At 40.1% G+C, this 21,736-nt stretch overlaps 1 protein-coding gene across 1 annotated transcript in view; it reads right to left on the minus strand.

Annotated features, from left to right (window-relative positions):
- LOC117946443 (A disintegrin and metalloproteinase with thrombospondin motifs 16) overlaps window positions 1-21,736 on the minus strand; it is a 51,125-nt gene that overhangs the window by 19,555 nt on the left and 9,834 nt on the right. The window contains exons 4-12 of the mRNA XM_034874604.1: window positions 16,775-17,186; window positions 14,268-14,470; window positions 12,097-12,180; window positions 10,920-11,079; window positions 9,580-9,685; window positions 8,765-8,902; window positions 5,784-5,937; window positions 3,240-3,335; window positions 365-513 (exon numbers count right to left, since the gene is read on the minus strand). Of these exons, the coding sequence (XP_034730495.1) occupies window positions 365-513; window positions 3,240-3,335; window positions 5,784-5,937; window positions 8,765-8,902; window positions 9,580-9,685; window positions 10,920-11,079; window positions 12,097-12,180; window positions 14,268-14,470; window positions 16,775-17,186 (1,502 nt within the window). The remainder of the gene's footprint in view (window positions 1-364; window positions 514-3,239; window positions 3,336-5,783; window positions 5,938-8,764; window positions 8,903-9,579; window positions 9,686-10,919; window positions 11,080-12,096; window positions 12,181-14,267; window positions 14,471-16,774; window positions 17,187-21,736) is intronic.

Genomic DNA, 21,736 nt, shown 5'->3' on the forward strand with positions numbered 1-21,736 from the left:
TCAGAAAAGTGTGTCAAACAGTTTTGCTTAGGTAGGCAACAACAACAACGTAACACTCAGCTTTAGCGGTAGGTTTTGGCCTTGTTTTAAACTCTTTGATTATATAATACATAAACAGCCCCGGGACTCCGGCATCAAGACTCCAACTAAGCGAAGGTAATGGCCTGCTGTCTCCAGCTCTATTACAACTTACTTAACACATAAACATGAGAGTGGTATTGACCCTCTTAACTAATTCTTGACAATAAAGAGCATCCCCCTCAAACTACTCCTCTAATACGGATTGCTGATAATTGCATTTTTGTGTTGTTCTAATCTTTGCTAACTTTGGGACATTCGGGACTGTTCTTCTGTAAATCTCTACCTGGGGTTGTTGCACTGCCTCTCTCGATAGGTGACTCCGCTCTCACAGCTTCGTGAGCAGGCAGACCAGGACGACCACTCTGACCACTGACCATGCAGAGGCCTCGGCCCCTCGTCACCCTGCTTCACACACTGGCCCCTACGGCACCACTGAGACAGAGAGAGGAATTATGAGTGGCAGAAGAAGGGAGGCGCACACATGCAAAGAGCCATAAAAAAACATGAAGACTTTCCAATGGACCTTAACCTTTATCACCTTTCTGATGACTGTCTGTGAAAAAGGTTGTGGGCCTGGTGGGTTACATACTCTCTATCAGTGAAACTCTAGTGCTTTTTGGGCAGAATCTACCTTGAGCTGCCATCAGCTAGAATTAACAGAGCTAAGCCAAACACACAACTGAAATGTGGAAGAATACCTGACAAGAATATTCTCCAACAGTGACGGTGTGTCCTATTTGCATTTCATGTTACCCTATTTTGTATAAACAGAAACAGTTAAAAAGATATCTAAAAAACCATTCTAACAAGTAGAAATATTGTTGCCAGTAATGAATAAATCAATATAGTAACGTTGCTTCACTTCTGTAAAACATATTTTGAAACATAATGAATTCTGCAACAAAAGAATACATATCTGCCAAAGCACTGAGATAATTAACTATACGCGTGGCTTATCAGCCTTTTAGTGACTTTTGCATTAGTATCATATCTAGGGTCTACCTACTTTTTGAAAGAAGTGAAGCAGAACAGGCCCATTTTTACTATGCATTTCAAAAGTTTTTACCCCCACACACTCGACTGTACATGCTGCTTTTTTTAACCTGTCAAAGAGGAGCTTTAGCTTTTACCACCACCTCTCTGCACAGGCGTTACTCTGACCAAGTGGTTTTAAACCCATGAGAATTAATAAAGGTGTTCCATGAGACAATCAGGCAGGGCAGGAGGCAAATGTTAAACTAAAAGGCAAGTAGTGTGAATTCAGTTTCTCTGTGTAGTGTGCTGCATGAGATGATGGAGGTGGTACAGCTCGTTCATACTGTTAAATCTTTATCTTAAAAAAGGCCAACCAACCAATCACGTTTCTTAAAATTCCCCAACTGTAATGTGAGAATAATTTGCCAATCTAGACTCGCTTAAAGTAACATTGTGTTATGGGCAGTTCCCTGGCACAGCATTGAACTGGATTTGAACATGTCAAGATGCCATTAGTCACAATATACTCAACTGCTCGGTTTGGAGTGATCCTTTGCAAGGACAAACACACACTGTACACACAACCCACTCATACATTAGTATTGATAGGGCGGCACATATGTAGATATGTATTCAGCTGTTCTTGTTCCCACTGTGTTTTTATACACACACACACACACACACCCCTCCAACCAATCTTGTGGTCCTTGACTAGGAACTATAACAGCTGATTTCCCCTCAGTTTTCCCCCTGCGGCTGAGTGCCACAGATTCCTAAGTGAGCCTGTCATTGTTTGTGTTCAGTTAATTGTCCCGTGGAGGGAGAGGGTGGGATTAAACCATCAAGTTCAATATATTGAGAAGCAAATGTGGATGATGGGCTGTCAAGGGAGAGAGGGTAAGAGAGAGAGACTCAGCCTTGGGGGAGAATCTTCTTGATAGAAGTAAGAAAAGAAACATAGAATAAATAAAGACTACAGATTGCTTTTTGGCACAAGCCTCAATGGCCTATTTTTGCCACATCAGCAACAAACCAATTGCAGCTGCTCCCTGAGGTAAAATAATGGAGGGAGACTGTTGTACCTCTATCAACGAGAGATTGTATTGACACTGTACTCACATGAACCCAAATGTAAAACATTGTAAAGTTGATCCAAACTCTTTCCTTTTAAGTAGATTTATTAGTCTGCACTGGGACAAAGACACTGGTGTACAAAGACACTGTTCAAAGTGATGCAGTGTCACACAGTTTAAGGTCTTTGACTTGAAACAGCCAAACAGTGTGGAAGTATCTACACTACATAACACTAAAACACTCAATACATGTTACTTTTATAGTAGTATCTGCATCAATTCCGCCTGTTCACCTTATTAAATACTAACACTCTTTGTCAAGGTATCCCTTGGAGGGGGAATCTATGTGTGTGTCTGTGTGAGACATCTTTACAAGCTCTACACCTCTTATTCTAAATGTCACACAGCTGATAATACTGAGCAACACAGGGACATATAATTGCTGGGTAAACTGATGCCTATAAGAGAACATCCACTCTGAAATTGAATTCACTCATTGGTCTTGTGCAGCTCAGTCTACTGTGCAGGGAATCTAAAAGCTATGACTTCCAATGTTCTGGTTTGAACTATAATGTTGGGCACATTCTCACCAAAACTGCAAACACATGTTTGCAAGAGGTTCTTGTTGTTTTGTGACTTTTATTTGTGAATGTATTTGGTAAGATGTTGCCATGAAGCAGTGGGCAGTCAACAGTGAAGTGACAGAAAAAATGCAGAAAAGAAACACATGGTGTCCTCATTTGACAAAACAGGCGTATCAAAGGCAAACTCATTTTGGCTCCTTTGGGTATAATGAAACAAAGGTTATCTTAGTGATGGCATGATTAAAGGTTAATTATACCCCCTGAATGGATGGTACATTTCTTTCCTTTGTTTTTATTAAAACCATGGGTAAAGATACACTGAAGACAGAGGTATTTAGCTGCATGTCCCTGCTAGCCGCTTGAAATGTCTGTGGTATGGCCACTTGGATTGTCTCAAAGGCGATGGATAAAAACGTCCAATAGAAATGAATGGGTTCCTATACCAGTCGTGTGATCCCACTCGAGGTGCCCCCCACACACACACAGACACACACACACACACACACACACACACGTGTTAAGTCACCATATCAGGGCCACAGGCAGAGCCTTCAGCGGCTGGCATGAACTTGGTCTCACACTTCCTCCCAACACGGTGGCACCACAGAGCCTTGCAGATGTCCTGGAACAACATGTGTAAAAGGAAAAGAGTAATCGTGCTCCACATTTCAGAAGTGGGATGATCAGTATCCTTCATAAATCAGCTGCAAACACAGCTAGAAATGGGAAGGACAATAAATCAAAATAACATTGTTATTTTGTCACTAGAGAGCTATTAAAACATGTTGATGGAAACCTGTCGATATACAGATGTTAAATATTGATCTGGCAACTATCAGTGTGCAGCAACCTTATATGTCCAAAATATTTGTGCTTCAGAAGCTAGGATAACAATATTTTTATGATCCCACAGGTAATGCATTGCATCCGTGAAAATAAAACATGCATATCCATTTTTTCTGCAGCAGAATGACAAATAATTACATTAAAAAAACTTGCAATTAGTATTTTCATACATTTCCTATGCTTAACATTGTACAGTATGTCAGCAAAAAGTGAAACCCACTCAGGATTTTAAAGCTTAGATAAATAGATAATGCCATGCAATTATGTACATTAACATGGCTCAACAGACTTAAATTTACATTAGGTCATGTCTGTGTGTCTCAGCACCGGTTTGAAATATTCAGATGAGAGCACAGAGTGGTTTCCCTGCTCACGTTGCCTGAGAAACATGGACTGCTAATTTTTTAACATGTCCACTTTATTACTATCTGAATGACTTTATCAGATTCCGACAACTCAGTGCAGATGTTGACAGGCACCTCGGCCTCAGCTTGTTGCTGCCAAGAGCCAACATGGAATCCATTCCAAGGCCTATTTGTCCAGCTGTTTTGCTTGCTCAGGCCTTTTGTAGCAGTTAAAATGGCAGAAGGGGACAGGAAAAAGAATAAATGATTGATGGAGGACGGGAAACACAGAGAAAGAGAGAGATGATGGACAGAGTGAGACATAAACTGAGTTAAAGACAGAAAAAGAGAAAAACATGCATGCATATAATGTTGCTCTATGCTAGGGTAACCCAGCTCTATTTAACCACACACAACACGGAGAGAGTATCATCTGGCTCCTCCAGCGGTACCTTATCTTGACAACGCCTGCCAAAAAGTTTCATGAAATATGAGTTCATTACATGATAAATTGCCCCGCTGAGGCCGGTTCTTGTAGTGATTTTTTATGAGTAACAAGTGTCTAAAGACGTGAAAGTGAAAGAAGTGAGTATAAGCATGAGTGCTGCTTGGGATTGTTTGGGTCCTGTGCACCTTGCTGCTACCAGGTGCATAATCAAAGACAGTATAAGACCAAAAACAAAACCATGAGGGAGCAATTCTCACGTATCATTTAGCTTAAATAGTACATGGATGAGCAGGCTAAGTAGGATACCATGTTCTGATATCATGGGTTCAAATCCAGCTAATAATCCCTGTGGCATTTTGAAGTCCCTTTTTCCATCTCTGTTTTCCACCATACTTTGTGGAATAGTCGGAATGAACTGATCAAAGAAAGTTTAAACATGTTGCAATTTTAAAAAAAAGGTTGATGATTTATTTTTGAAAAGTTCAAAAGTAATGAAAGAGAGTTGCACTGATGTTACTGTTGTTTTCTTATATTTAGATAAAGTAGGACAAATAGAGGAGTAGTATTTTGGTATTTTTAAAAATGGCATGTTTGATTTATCTTGCTTGACAGTGATTAATAAGTAGTAAAGACTGTAAAGTGAGACTGACTTTTTATTTATTTATTGAAGGTATTGAAGGTAGACATGGTGGCCAATGTATTTTGGGGTTAATGAGTTTTCTGACATTTCCCTCTAGGCACACAGTGTGCAGGGCCTGCAAGGGGTCCTGTGGCAAAATTCTGCTGTGTCAGAATCATTTCTAAAGAAATTAGTATCTAAAAAAAATAAAAATAAATCAATCCATTGACTCATGTTTTTGGAAGGGCAGGTGCATCTTCAGGTGAGTTTACCATGTTTAGAACACCAGTAATTCAAAACATCTTTACACTGTCATTAAACGTTGAAGTAATCTACACCCTATCTAGGTTTGCAGTAAGCAGAGTATCTTAAAAAGTAACATCGGCAGTGATGCGACAATGGGAGAGCAACGAGAAGAGATTCCCATTGGCAACGTTCCAGTGTATATTTAGTCATCTATCCCAGTGTGTATTATATGGGCAGAATTACATCTCACTGTTTATTTTGTGTGTGTTGCGTACAGTATGCATGCATGTGCATTTGTGAAGATGAGGAAATGCAATCCTAATCAGTTTCTCTTTACCTTCCTTTTTCCTTCATTCTTCCTTTTTTCATCTAACTTATTCCCTCCATCTCAATTTCTTTCTGTTTTTTCCTATGGAACAATTGCCACAACACTGTTTTAAACTGACAAAGCACCCAAGTTGGGTGTGCTAAAGAAAACCACAGAGAGAATTAGAGCATGGCATATTTTTTTTAAACTTATTTTTAAATTAGTATAGAATGGCATAATTGAGTCAAAACCAAGTTTACCTTCTTGAAGTCCAGGGTGCAGAGTTTGGCCTTCTCCCCAAATTGCCATTTACACTGTGTGTCTGCATCGTACAGCTCGCCAGGCAGCTTTTCAGGGTACTGATACTCCTTAACTGCTCTGGGTTCATCTGATAAGCACACAGCCTGGGCAGAACTGGAGGAAAGGAGAATAATAGAGGAAGTCATAGAAAAGTGAGAGTGGAAGTGAACAGGTCAGCAGAACTTGCAACAATTTGTATTCATAAATATAAGGTATCTGGTATATAAGGCTCCATGCTGTGCACACAGAAATTCCACAACAGAGAGCATAGCATCAGTCCATGATGCTCCATTGTTTCCCACGTTGGAGAGTAATGTTAAGTGTTGCCATGGTAACATAACACGTTGCCAAAACTTAAACCCTGAAATGATTTTAATGCATCAGAGGCTCAATTATGACAGACCTCCTTGCCCATATCATTCATATCCTAAAACCAGTGGGGGTTTCCAATGTTAACTGATATCACTGCATACAGAGATGTTTTACAGCTTATACACTGCAGTCAAGGGAATATAATACAGAAATATGGTGGAAAGAGCATGAAAAGGCAAAATATGTTGGAAAGGTTTATCGTGCTAGCGAGTGGTCATGATTGCTTTAGCAGAGTATGTGTGTGTGTGTGTGTGTGGGTGTGTGTGTGTGTGTGTGTGTGTGTGTCTGTCTGATCCTCTATTGCTTTATGTGTTCTGTGTCTACAGAGAACAATGGCTGTTCTTCAAGTGCAATATTCTGATATTATTCACGTAATAACGTTTCTGAAAAATACATTACATTTACAGTGTACACACATCAGCAGGCGCACAAGTAAGGGCCGTGGACAAGCATGCACATACACTGGCAGTCACTCACACATGAAATTATAAGCCCAACGTAGCTCAGAACAGATTCCCTTTAGACTAGTTTTTTATATTCAATGATGGCACTGGAAGAGGCTTAGGAATAACTGTTTTTTTCCCCAAAACGTAAACTGTAAGCACCAAAGGCCACACGATTATCATCAGCTGGTGATTTAGAAAATAGATAAAAATAAATAAAATAAGTAAGAAAAGCACCCATTGTTTTAGGCAGATCTCCTGACTCATCTCTTCCAGATAAAAATTATGAGCCCTTTTATATTCACCACAGAGTTTTGGCACATCAAACACAAAGACAAGTCTGGCACATAAAATGGTCAATTGTAGGAAATTCTCATGGAAGCAAGACATAACGTGTTAATCTGTGAGCTTTAGCGACCACTGATTAATACAAATGTTGTTACCTTTGTACATAGGCTAGCTGTTTTCTTCTGTTTTCAGTCTATATGCTAAGCTAACCAGATAACCACCTGCCGGGTCCAAGTGGAGCTTCTACAAGAGACACAGATATGTCTCCTCAGATGTAGCCAAACTGTGGCCAATGTAGCACGTTTGACCTTGGAAAAAAAAAATTTGACCTCAAGAATCTTGTAACTTTTATTTATCACTGACTTTTTAAAGGGTTTCACGAGTGCTCACAAAAACCAAAACAACTTTGAGTGACTTTGAAGGAGATTGTGCTTCCCCTGCCATGAAAAGTTGTCCATCCATTCTAGGCATGACAAAGAGGTCCGATAAAGTATCTGACTCTACATACAGTGTTGGCACTGACCTCTCCGTCATAGCTGGCTGAGGAGAGGCAGATTTAGAGTGAGTGTGATGTAAACTCTGCTGGCAGACACAACACTCCCCCTCCATAGCAAACAAATGTAGAGACATTTAAGTGTCTCGGTTAACTCAAAAAGACACCTTTAGCCAAAAAACATTTTAATATCCTAGCATTCTGTTGATTGCAATTAGGAAAACGTACAGAATTTTTATCATTCAGTGATTATGCAGGAAGACGACCCCTGGTTGTTTCTGTGGTGCAGAGATCCCCTCCATGTGGCCTCTGGGGGTGATGCGAGTTTAATATAAGGCTGACAGCTCTAACAAGGGTGAGGTCACCACAGCTCTAATAACTCAGCGAGGAAATACACTGTCTGTCTCCACCACTCTGAGAGCGGAGACCTGACAGTTCAGTTAACACACTGGTAAATTTAGTGGCGGGCACTGGCTCTAAGCTATTTGCACACACATTTGTATTATACACACACACACACACACACACACACACACACACACACACACACACACACACACACACACACACACACACACACGCACAGAGACATAGAAATACGGCCAGACACATGGACGCTATGTCTATGATGCTTCTTTTCTTTACTTGGATTAGAAGGCTGGGTGTATGAAAATGCAATTATTGCACAAACACACACACAACTTTCTGTCTCGCAGACTTGTACCTTGTACGTTGACACATAAAACATACAGAATGCAGTCTGTAAGAAACACGTTACATGAAAATATCAGCACCAAATATTGCTTAGTTGCTTTTTTAGCTCTATATTTCAGCCTCTCACTACATACATTCATACAGTAGGCCTGTTTGTCCTTGCTTTTTCAAAAGTCTCATAATAGTTATACCATAAGTGCACTTTTTCACTTGCCAGTCTGTGGATCAGAGCATTTGTAACTGATTTACCTGCCTCTGACATATTTCTTTCTTCAACACATGTTCATCTATCAGTAACACATGTTGAATATTGTAAACACAATGCATGTTAAAAGTATTTATTGCCAAGGGGACTCTTGCTTTAAAAGTCAGTTTTATAAACTAAAACAGTGCTTTATGTCTTTGTTGCATGAGCACTCAACAAAGGCTGGCATGAGGATTTAGTCATTATTCATCAATGTGCCATATGCATGTGATGGCTCTTATGTTTCGAAAACTTAATAAGACTCTGTGATACCCATAAATGTCATTACCAACAATAAGTGCTTCTTAAATCAGTTATTTGCGCATTGTTTTAGCACCACAACAAAAGCATTTAGCTGTAATAGAAAATACACGCATGGCATCTTACTTGAGGAAACGGCTGAGGTACTGGCGGCTGCAGGCAGACCAGGAGAAGATGCCATTGTGACCGGCTAATGTTGGAGACATGATGTTGCCTTCTGACTTCTTACAAACATTTCCTTCACCATCATGGACCATTCCAAAACTGGGGAGTGAAAGACGGTATGAAATATTTTTGGTGTACAAGTTATGGTGAAACTGCTCTATAATAATGGGTTCATATTTTTTTAATCTAACAATAGAAGACAGGTAGCCATACCATATTAATGTGTTCGTAGCAAGGGCAGGCAAGCAGAAAACCACAACATTGCATTACTGTGGAAACACATCTCGTGGCCCATGCTTTAATTATAAGTTGATACATGTCACATAGCATTAGAAGGTTTCAGCATTTGTTATCCTACTGGATCATTACATTACATTCCATTTAGCTGACATTTTTATCTAACTTCCATTCACACAACGATGATGCAACATCAGGAGCATTTCATGGTCCAGTTTCTTGAGCGAGGACACTTCGACATGTAGACTGCAAGGATCAAACCACAACCTTTCAATAGGTAGAAGACCGCTCTACCACATATTATATTTTTAGTAATTATGTTTCCGGGCATTTTATACCTTTTACTGTAATGGATAGCCAACGGTACACAAATGACAGTAAACGAGGGGAGAGATGGGGAATAATATCCAACAAAGGCCCCTGGCCGGGCGCAAACCAGGGGCAGTGTGGTTCATGGTTGTTAACTTAACTTTGCCAAAAGACATCCCAGCCCTTTTCTTTTGTCATCATGCACTCATGAGACGGATGGAAAGCCTTACTTGTGTCCGGATTCATGGGCGATTGTGAATGCCAGACCCAGGCCTGTGTCTTCATTAACGGTACAGCTCCGGTACTTGCTGCACATCCCACTTATTGGAGCAAAGCCTGCAAAAAAATCCCTTCATAGGTTTAAATATGGAACTCTTTGGAAACATTCCTACTCCCTTTTGCTTCACTTTAAAACATTATTGGTCTGTCTTCACTTTTTTCTGATATTTATCATTGTCTATTAAACTCCCTTTTACTATTTGGCTCCCTTTATCCTCTCTTTGTCCATTCTCCCTTTGTCTCACACACAGATGATAATGATAATTAAATGATATTAAACACAAGCAAGCAGATTGATTGTGAGAATTTAGTTCCTATTTTTGTGTCAGGAAAGAGGTTACTCATTAATATTATACTGCTTTTGAGGAAAACACTAAGGGATAAGGCTGCAACAGCAATGCAAATACATTGTTATATTTAATATATAGACTGGTAGCACTAATAGTCAGAACTAACTCTTTTTTGACTGCACACATGCAGAGTCACACACAGACCTTTGAACTGGACTTTCATAGCAACGATTAGAGCTAATGCTAGCCTCAACACTTTGAAGTCAAAACTTAAGTCTGGGGTTTGAAGGGAGTGTGTGTTTTCTCTTACATGTGTGTGTTTCAGTGTGACTGTGTTTTTTTCTCACAGTGTGGAAGACAACAACGTGTTTGCATGGCCATTACCGTATACAAGCTGTTAGGCTGATGGTTTACACTGTGTGTGTGTGTGTGTGTGTGTGTGTGTGTAAGAGTGTGTGTGTGTGCACACACATGTGTCTAAAGTAGCTGAGCTTATTCTGTACAGATAATAACCTTTTAACCCTAACCCAGTTTTTGGAATGTCCTGTGATTTAGCATGTAACATGATTAGCATGTAATTTTCTGAATGCATAGCTTATATTCCTCTGATGTTGCATACAATAATGCAGCTATGAATATGTTTTAGATTTGCCCTTCTGATAAAAAATTGTATGCTCATAACAGTAATATTTATTTCCACAGTACTATATACAGTGTGCGATATTGTTGAGCCCAAAAGATCTGAAAGCTGCAGATTTCGTCGACATCTGGTTTGGCTAATGGGATTCTCGTCCACACCGTGTGACAGAAGACAGGCACACCTTCCCAGAGAACGACAGACAGCAAGAAAGAATCACATACTTCTACCAAGAGCAGGAAACAAACACAAGATAACGATAGCTGGTGTTTCTGTGACTTGACTCTGAGCAACACAAAAACACTCAAATTACACTTTCAGACATATTGTAACTGCACATCTACTTCTCAGTGTCTAAATGTACCAAGAGTGTCGCAGGGTTCATTCTTCCAAGAGCAGATGTCAAGTCCTGTGAGGAGAATGGCGTGGTCGTGGTGTCGGCCCTGTCGGCCTCCCAGAGTGGACTGCCAGTGGCAGAAGCTGTTCAGTGTGTGGTCTGCATGGTGGTTGATCACCAAGCCTTCCTGTGAGATAAAGCAGATAAAAGGAGGCAGAAAGAAAGACAGTGTTGTCTTCATGAAAGGAAGCTGTGAGCACAGAGTGGTATGGATTTAAATGAGAAAAATGTCGGACAAATGAATGCCATTACCTTCCCATTGCTTCAAAACATCATTAAAACCAAATAACAACGTCACTGAATAAAAGAAGGCCAAGCTATTATATGTGTATTGCAATTTCTTTGGTTTACCATTTCCTTGCTTGGTCTTTTCATTTAATTACCAATATCTTTAGATGTATGGATGTGAAATATGATGGTAGCATGAAACATGAAGATGTGAGAGGAGACACTGATAAATTAAGTGTTGCTGCTAGAAAGACAAAAGTCAGGGACATTTTTGGCATTCCTCCCACTGATTATTGCCTCTTAAGGAAGATAGGAATCTATTAACAACACAGGTGGATGGAAACCAGAATCCTTTCTCCTCAGCCTGCTTGACTATTATACTCTGACAGTGCCCCACCTGTTCCTCTCTGCTTCTGTCCCTCTCCCTTCTTTCACACTTTTTCACTTGGACTCAAGCTGTCTTTCCATCTCCTGCACTCTGAGATAATTTCCCTCCTAAATCTGGCAAAGATCCAAGGAAATGTACACTCTATAATTAACCACTGTAAAAGTCCTTAGTAGTAGGGACGACCCCAGGAAAATCTCTGTGAGACCTAAGATCTGGACCTTCAGGCATCAAAACCAATAAACAAAAAGTATTTTTGTCTGTTGCATTCCCTTTGTGTTTAAAGCTCCATGATGTGTACAGCTAGCACTGCAGGACACAGACTGTTAGTGGTGTTCTTAAAGTCTCTTTAATCCTATGTATACCAAACCCTTTATAAGAGTAATTTTCAAACCCTTCAACCCCACAACCACATTTTAAAATGCAACCATCGATCACAGTGTTTACTGTTTAAGAGCCTGGATTTTTGGATATATAAGGGTTTTCAACATGACAATTTATGACAATGCTTGGATGCTTTGAGATGCTCACCTGCTCTTCATCCAGAAGCACAAGGCCCACTATCACTATGTTGATGTTCCCCCCTATTGTACCATCTTTAAAGAGACTGGAGACCTAAAAGGCAAACAAACACAGGCACTGTTAGGGCTGCAACAACTCGACTAATCAATTTGTAAATCGACAGACTACTATTTTGATGATCAATTAATCTTAATTTTTCATGCAAAAAAGGCAGACAAATGTGTCTTCAGCCTCTCAAACACAGACATTTCCTGATATTTTGTTTTATATCATGTCATATCATTGGATCTCTTTTGGTTTCAACTGACACAACAAGACATTTGTGACACTTTGAGAAACTGGGGTCTTCAGATATGTTGGATCAGTTAGTAACATATTCAAATTCCGAATAAAGTACTTCTTTAAAAAGCATTTAGATTGACACAATGAGATTGCCATAGATATTTTCATCCATGGGTCAAGCTTATAACATTACATATGATTTGATATTGATAATGTTATACGCTCTTGCACTATTTAGACATATCCAATAGAGAGCTCTATTGAGATAACACACCTTGACATTCTTGTAGAAATAACCCCTTTTGATGTATCAGTGAGGTATGACAGCCACAACTGCTGTTTTCAATTCAGCTTCTTGTACTCACATGGATATTTGACCATCAATCATAACGCTTTGGGCTTTGAAAGTGGACTCCTGATCTCTTGCTTTTGTTCACTCAGGCCCTGTCAATATCTCAGGTGCCACTCACTAAGCCTTTTTACCCTCCCCCTGCAGAAACATTAACACTCATTCATTCCTTATGTTCCTGATGTTTGGTCTTCCTCTGCAGCTACTCATGAGAAGACACATGGCTGTGGTTTGTTACCAAATTCAAGCAGAATTCAGAGGTCAAAGATGCAATCAAAAGCACTTATAAACTAAGATCTTCTGGAACAGCAGTGTTTGACAGAGCTCCAGATTAGCAAAATTCAACAGATACAATGAATCACTGTGTTTTCACCAAAACAATCACCAGTTTCCATAGAGCTTCAGTGTTTTGTGTACATTGTTTTTTTTTAAATAGGTAATTAACACTTTGAAGTCTTTCCACTCCACTGCAAAGAAAACAAAAATGCTGGAACGGCATATCAGATTCAATTTTTAACAAATATCATATAACCTTTTTAAGACCCATGCAAGCTGGCAGGTGGGGTAGGGGGTTGGGTGTTTTCTGTGAAACTCCATACTGTATTTAGGTGACTCCTCTGAGGAGGGCTGTGACTGCTCCAACTTGGTTTCTACTACAGAGAACTATGTTTTCAAAATAGACGGATTATCTTTGGATTTGTCAGTCAGTCATTAAGTAGCAAAATGAAGGTGACGGAATTTGCTTGCAGATCAGCTGAGAGGGACAGGCGGACACTGTGAGTGTCGCAGCAATGATCTCACCCAGATATCAGTTTCATGTTTTTAGATGTGCTCTTCCTGATAAGTGAGAATGGAAGAAAGGGAACATGTCACTACGGATGAAAAGTTATATTTGCTAGCATTTTATATTTACACAGCTAGCATTATGGAAATTACTTTTGTTAGGGCGTTCCAGAGTGTTAGCTGACGTTACATTAGCTCGTCTGTGTTGCCAGATCTCACAAGAGTTTGTGCCTGAGACAGAAACAGGTCTCAAACAAAGTTAATTTTCTTCTGATCTGTCCATCTGAAAATGGCCATCTTAGTGTCAGAATGTTCAGGAGATATGTGGCTTGTAAAGAATGGGTTGAGTATTTACTTTGGGGACTATGGGGCAAAATAATCGGTTATTATCTGTGTTTACGTTCACTTATCCCATTGGAATCAATACATTCAGGACTGGCTGCTAGTCCCCTAAAGAGGTGTAGTAAACACATGACACAGATACAAGAAATTATTCCAAGGTGGGGTGTCTCAGTTCTAAACCGTCTCTGGCTGTACCTAATACCAGGGGTCCTTTGAGCTAAATGCTAACATCATCATGCTAACATGCTCACAATGACAATGCTAAAATGCTATAGTATTGCAGTTATTATGGTGCGTGTTAGCATGCTAACATTTGCTAATTGGCAATAAACGCATCACACCAATAAAGTCAATACATTTCTATTGTAGTTTCCATTTTAGCTCCTATGATCTAACACTGCACTTTTAATTGGGTTTCCCTCACCATATTAAGCACAGTAAGAACATATGTAGTAATGTTCTCGTGGCCGTGGTTGTCCATCATCTTTCTGTCCACCACCACCAGCGTCTCCACGTTGAGCTTCTGATTGGCCTGTTTCTTCATTAGCACTGCTCTTTTATTCCTCGGGATGAACTTGTATTCATCAGGAAGGACAAAGGCCTCATCTTCTGGAGGTTTGGGCATGTCTGAATAAAACAGGACAAAGGTTTTACACACAAGTTTTAAAATGGAAAACAACTACAGAACAAATGGAATGAAACTTAATAAAACATACTGTGGCTGCAGAGTCAACATCATTAGGATCAAGCTGTTAGCAAGTTAATAACAGTCATGCCATCCATTACACATATAAAACCCTTCCTTCCCACAGCTGATTAGGCCTATATGTTGTGCACATTTGAAATGAACCTATAGCCACTAGTCAAATGGCCAATTTTACCTGTGGGTGTTAACCAGCTAATCTGGCAGGTGACGACCATTGTGGGTGATTAACTATACTCAAACTTTTATGAACTGATGTCATGGATAAACTTCACACAGTTTTTTCTGTTATTAACTCTGGCAGTCGTTTGCTACCATTAAGTAAAGTGTGAAACCACAGTGAGGGGTTGTACATTAGCAGTAAGTCAAATGTTCTCATATGCAACTGTTACATGGAAGCTTTACAATGACATTACAAGAGATGTCAGAGGAAATTTATATTTTGTAGACATAAAACAATGCTATATAGTGATGAACAATGGTCAATTCTAAGTTGATTATGAGCAGTAAATGCAATTCACTTATTAAATTTGCTCTGTTCTAATCTACTTCGCCAGCTTTGTTAATAGAGGTCATTTAAATGGTCAGTGTGCTAAGAGAAGCTTTATGAAGCTGTATGATGACGTAAATTGCAATTAATTCACAATACAAGCATATTGTGAAAACGTGTGAGGGCTTTGACAAGTGAACATGTGACTCAAATGAACACACACCTAATTTTCTCTCCTTTTGAAGCTGGGTTGCCTTTGGGAAACACGTCCCGCATCCATACTCACGTCTACTACACTATGGTATGGAGTCAGCAGTACACGCATGTCAAAGCAAAGCATGGCCTTTAAACTAATATACTCTTGTGACATTATTGCCTCAAATCTTTACTTCTATGTTTCCAGGCTACGTAAACCTTCACCTGCTATCTGGCTGCGATAAACTCAAAAAGGCTAGAAAGTTTGCTTATATTGGGGGACAGTAGATAAGCGACCAAAGTGCCTTTGCTTTGCCAAAGTGCCTTTGCACAGGTGTTCAGTGATGTCATCCCATGGGAACGTAAACATCAGTGTGTTTTCACAGGGAACAGGCAGCTAGGGTTGTGCAGTGTAACGGTGGTGGTACCAGTCCAGTCCCTGCCTGCTCTCTTTCATATGCCCCCTGTGACCCCAGCAATGTTAACTGATCTTGTGGTAATTCCTTGAGAGCAAACGTTCGTCACACTGTAAGGTGAATACAAACCATTTCCCTTAACCTTTCACAGGTCATGTCACAAATGTCACCAAGAAATTGTCAATATAGACAATATGCCTCAGGATTCTTTTAAAGGAAATTTACCAAATTTGCCGTTTTCCCATTGTATTCAAAGGCTACAAAATCTCCTCAGTTAAAAACTGATGAGTCAAAAACACAGTGAGGTCTAAAAAGGCGGCATGTCTGGATTTACTTTCCACCCTCTTGTTATGTAAAAAGACACATCTTGTTCTCTCTCCCTTTAACACAACAGGGCTAATGATGTGTTAACAACAGCACATGTTGTTACTTTAACTGCGGTGCTACAAATGATTCACCATGTGTTGTTCTTACCACATGAAAACTGTGAGTACCTGTGAATTTTGAAGCACTAAGTGAATACACATTGGCATTCATTGCAATAACATTACTTTGGGCTCATTTTAATGCTGGTGTCTCTGTGTTCCCCTTACGCCAACCAACCACAATCCTGGGAGGCTGACTGCTAACAGAGTTAAGCGGAATCTTTTTTTCAATAAAAAGAATTATTATCATATGTCAATCTTTTTTACATTTCTCTGTGAAACTGTAAGTGATTTGATGATTTTTTTTACAATGTGGCTTAACGTCTTTGAATTCAAACTACTAATTTAGTCATTTGTGAAAAATTGAAGATTTTCATTTTCATTGGAGGGATTGCAAAGCAAACATCCCTTAGGTAAGATTAATCTCATTATAAAACCTTATTGAGTTGTTTAAAAACACATCTTGTATCATCAGTACAGAAAGGTTTTATGCAATGCTTTTCTGTTTTACTTCTCTCCATGTCCTTAGTGTAGAAAACTAAAGACATGTATGTTACTTACACTCTGTCTCCCTGTTGACTTAATATTTGCATGGGAAGCAGTTGCATGGATGTTTAATGCATCTCAATATGACGGGGTGGTATACAATTTATAACACTGCATGCTACATGTGGATTAGAATGAGAAATTGCCCTTACATACATTTCTTCCGTCTTCCGCAGAAGTGCTGCCTCTGCTTCTCCCCATGTCTGTAGTCATTGTCATGGTGATGACTGTTGCGGGTATGGCCACTGTCATGGTGCTCCAACTGGTCACTGGAACTGATGTCACTTTTCTGATCTTCGATCACTGTGTTGTAAGCGGGGTTTGTCCGTGAGTTGATGGATCTCTTGGTGACAAAGTGTCTGGGTGATTTGTGATGAGTTGAATCTGGGGATCTCTTCTGAAGTGCCCGAGGGTCGGGACGTTTCTGCTCCATCCGGGAGTCTCTCTCACTCTTGTAGAGAATGTGTGGCTGGTGACTGGAGGGTGCTGTGAAGTTCTCTCTCTGAGCAAGGCTGCGAGACACGGGTCTCAGGAAGTAATCCACATCCTGTGTTCTGATCAAACCGGACTAGAGGCAAAACAGAAAGTCATATTAGCTTTACAGGGCTGGTTTCTATCTATTTAGCCTGGGCAAAAATATGCTCTATTTTGGAAAAATTGTACAATGTATGACATTATTATATATTTCATATACATATTTATACCTACATGCTGAGCCTTTATTCAAGTAGCTACACTTGTGTTATAACATTTTTAAAAGTGACTTATAGATTATATATATATTGTTGGTGTCAAACACCTCAACAGCTGACCCATTCTCCAACACTCCAATAATAGCATATAGGGCTGCAGTCATATTACTAATGGATAAATCCAAACCCCTCACCAGATATTAATTTAGCTTTCCAATCTGTCTCTGTCTGCAATTAGTCAGGATTCAACTCTTAGGTCATTGCAAACCTGACCCCCCTAACCTCTGCAAGGCTCAATTACTGGCCATGTTTCACATGTTCAACATCTGTTTTGCTGTACAGGGTCAGACGTTATCTCAGCAAAATCTAAACAAGAATCGGTCAGAAAGAGTTTTAAACAAAAATGCTGGGTGTGAGGATAAAGGGAGATGGCATCTCTGTTGTACACAATGTATAATCTAATAATAATATAAAAGCCTATTATAAAGCCCATTATAAAGCCCATTATAAAGCTCTAAAAGTTCAGCACAGGTTTTCCACAGTTGAGATTATTCTCTCCCTCTCTCTCAGTCTGTCAGTCTCTTTGGAAAAGAGACATTTCCAGTTTTCATATTCCATTTTCAATAAACTTCTATCAACGCAGCTGATTCAGACACTTGGAGATTCCTTTCTCTCGCTCTCCACCTCTCTCTTTGTCTCTCTCAGTCTCTCCAAACACACACCACATCTGTGTTGACAGTCAACTGGCATGTAGTATTTGGACTGTAACGGTTCTTGGCAGTAATAGTAGTTTCCCTAATATACGTTTAATTGACTGACATTTTTTTCACTATGAGTGGAGTGTGAGGTCCTTGGCTGACAGAAACGGGCTGACACAGTGGCAGTCGTGAGACTGTGGCTGGCCCAGGATAAGTGTGTATGCATATGTGCGTGTATGACAGTCTCATCACAACACAATGATGGATGTGTGTATGTGGGACAAAAAAGGGTTAGCGTGAAAGGGGGGAGAACAGTGATTACACACTGTGAGTGTGAGTGTCTCTTAGTCAATCTTGCAGAAGCACACTTCTATTGCTGATGTGTTTAATTATGCTGTAATGATCTCCACATCGGATTTTCCCCATTTCATCATCACTTACAACCCTACGCCAGCCTTTCAACCCTACATCAAGAAACCAGTGGAACAGTGGAGTCCTTGGAAAATGCTGTGACTGTATTAAGCACTGAAGTTGAAAATGATGAACTCTGAATACAAGCCAACGCAGATGTGTAAGCTGTGACCGCAATGGCTGTACAGTTTATAGCTTTCATCACATAGTGTGGTATTTAACAAATAAATATTATATAATCGGTTCTACAAGAGCCAAATTGGCTTAGTGGTATACACTGTCATGCAAAAAGATTTCATAGCAGATTATTGTCAAAAGTGGGCTACCATGTAGGGGAATGCTGGCTCAAGTCCCACTGTTAACTTTTATTCCCTTACCACAAGCCAGTGGAGAGCAGTGGTTAACAGGTGTTTCTGCATCAGATAATGATCATTTCCAAGCATACAGAAACTGGTATTTGACAGAGAAACAGCCACGCAGAAATATATTTCGAGACATCTTTACAGCCGGAAGCACACTTTTTGACCCAGTACTTACTGAGATGATGACAATTATTATGGTCCCTTAAAAAACAAAAACAATGGTAGCTTCATAATGAAGTCCTCAGTTCTCAGACAGTACGCATGTCAAGCAAGTAAAAAACAATATTGGTTCTATTCTGTGTAACAACAAACAAAAATAAATCTGTGGTTTTTCCTCATGATAATTTTGCAATCAATTCTATAAAACATTTGACATAGCTGATGAACACTCCAGTTTTCTTTGGGGAATAAGAAAGAAGCAGGTGCGGGATCAATTCTTGAGCAAATGAGAGGACAGAGAGTCTCGCGAAAGCATACCACCTTCCACTATAGAAGTCTTGCCAATGGTCAAGAAATAATCCTTGCCAGGAACCAGAGCCATGATCGTGGGGAACAATCGTATGTGACAACCTGTGCATGATTCTGTCATCTGCATGGCAACCGCCCCAGCACTGTGTAATCACAGGCGACTGTCATAATTTGGTTCCAAGTCACGGTAAGGCCTCTGACCTGAACTGTGCTGCTGTCAACTTTGAAAATTTCACGTGCTAAGTACTTAGTCTTGGTGGGTACTTTGGGGTGGGGGGCAGGGTTGTGTGTGTGTGTGTGGAGGGGGGACTCTCTAGTAATAATAGGTGTCATGTGATACTTAAGAAAAAGGTTTGGTATTTTGATCCTAACAGTTAAAGCGAGTAGAGAGTTAAAGCGTTTGGAGGAGGGATATAACATATCAATCTCTGTGCTCACTGTGCATGTGGAACCTTGAATTCCTGACAGGCAGACCCAAAGTGAGACGGACACACATCTTCCACCCTCATCCTTGACACTGGTGAAACCTAGAGTTGTGGGTCTGTGTAGCCACTTTTAACTCCAACAGCTGTGCTGGGCCTGATCACAGACAACAAAGAAAAGGCCTACCTTAAAAAGTACAGGACCTGACCAGCTGGTGTCAGGACAACAACCTACACACCTACACATACAATAAATGTCAGCAAGGCTGCAGACATGATAGTGGACTTTCGGAAGAGACAGTAAAGGGAACTATGCCTCCCTCAATATCCTCAGTCCTCAGTGGAGACATTGTGAATTGGTGTCCACATCACCAAGGGTCTGATCTGCTACATATTAAGTGTTGAAAAAAAGGCAACTCAGAAGCCAGAGGAAATTCCGGGTATCCCCTCAAATACTGAGCAATATTCCTCCTGCATCATCGAGAGCATCCTAGCGTGGAACAACACTGTCTGGTATGGAAACAGCTCCAAACAGGACCACAAGGCTCTGCAAAGGATAATGCCCAAATGATATTTACACCAGGCACAAGAAAAATGCTAAACCACCTGGGTAAGAGCCATTTCTCCCTGTTGATGTTGGGAAGAAAGAAATACACGAGATCAGCACTGAGAGGCTCAGGAGGAGCTCCTACTCTCAGCCCCCCCCCCCTCCCCACACACACACACTTCTTTATGATTAATCAATTGTCAACACATGCTCACTCCTAGCACGTCAAAAAGCGACGCTTGGTCAGGTGCCTTTGCTTTTTGTTACTGACGCAAAAACTCTATATCTAGCGTCTCAGTCGGACAAAGTGGGGCTTCACTTTTGGCATCAATTTACAACGCGCTTGATCGGGACTCTTGCTGTCACTCTTTGACACTGTGGGTCAGGACCAGTTTAAAGGCCTCACAAAAAGGGTTGATTTTCAATTTTGACGGGAAGATAACACAAGGGTTAAAAACGTTAAATGTTAAATGTACAAGAATGGGACAGTAAGATTTTAGAAAAAGATCATGGGTGGGGTTAAAAAATGCATGTTTTGGATACAAACCCGGTCTCCTGTTGTTTGACCCATCCAACACTCCAACTTACACAGATTTTTGGTCCTTTATACAACTCTCTACCATTGTAGCTCTTAATACTATGTCATCTTACAGTGCTGTGGTCGAGCTACTGCTGTGTACAGCAAAAATCACCCCTCACAGCTAAGGGTGATTTTTGCGTTGCTATCTGGCATTGAGAACCACTGACCAAGTGTCAGTATTTCACGAGCTGGTAATGAGAAGGGGTTGGAATTGTACCCTTGCTATTTTATGTGACAAATAAAATTGACTGATTGATGTCAGCTTATTTTCAACCTCATACTGCCAACTTTCTCTACATACTGTACATAAGGATGCTGTGAAATCTAAGCAGAACATTTATTCCACTCTCACTGCAGTATGACCACTGTCTATTTCTGTGCAACTAGAAATCTGTTTCTATAAACCCTCATGCTCTCAAATCATGGCTCTTTAGTAAAGTTGTTGTCAAAAGAAGGTTTTCATGCTCAGTGTTTTATGGGGCCATCATAACAAGATGCACGAGTCTCCAACTATCTCCTGTTTTGTCTCATCTACGTCTGAAGACACGCTGACTGGATGGAATTTTTCCCCTCAATGCTCCTTATTGTTTAATGAATTCCGTCTTTATGCTTTTTGTCCTGTGCTTAAGATATTCAATCCAGATTTTTACGTTGTATTAATAACTTGTGTTGGTATGTTCTGTGTTCTTCTAAATGATATAAATGGATAAAAAGGATTTAACTCCAGGAGAAAAATGTCTATCTCTGTAGGGATCCTTTCCGAAATGTTTAAGACAATTGTAAGAACAATTTGAGAACAATTTTTTGTCAGTAGCAAAAACAGCACTTTTTGTGAAGCGCATTTGCTTACATGATTACACTGCAGCTCGGTTTGAGTTCTGCCGGTTTTAGTGTTATTGCACAATACTGGAACATTTTCAAAGATTTTGATTCACATC

The sequence above is a fragment of the Etheostoma cragini genome, chromosome 6, assembly GCF_013103735.1.
Source record: "Etheostoma cragini isolate CJK2018 chromosome 6, CSU_Ecrag_1.0, whole genome shotgun sequence".
NCBI lineage: Eukaryota > Metazoa > Chordata > Actinopteri > Perciformes > Percidae > Etheostoma > Etheostoma cragini.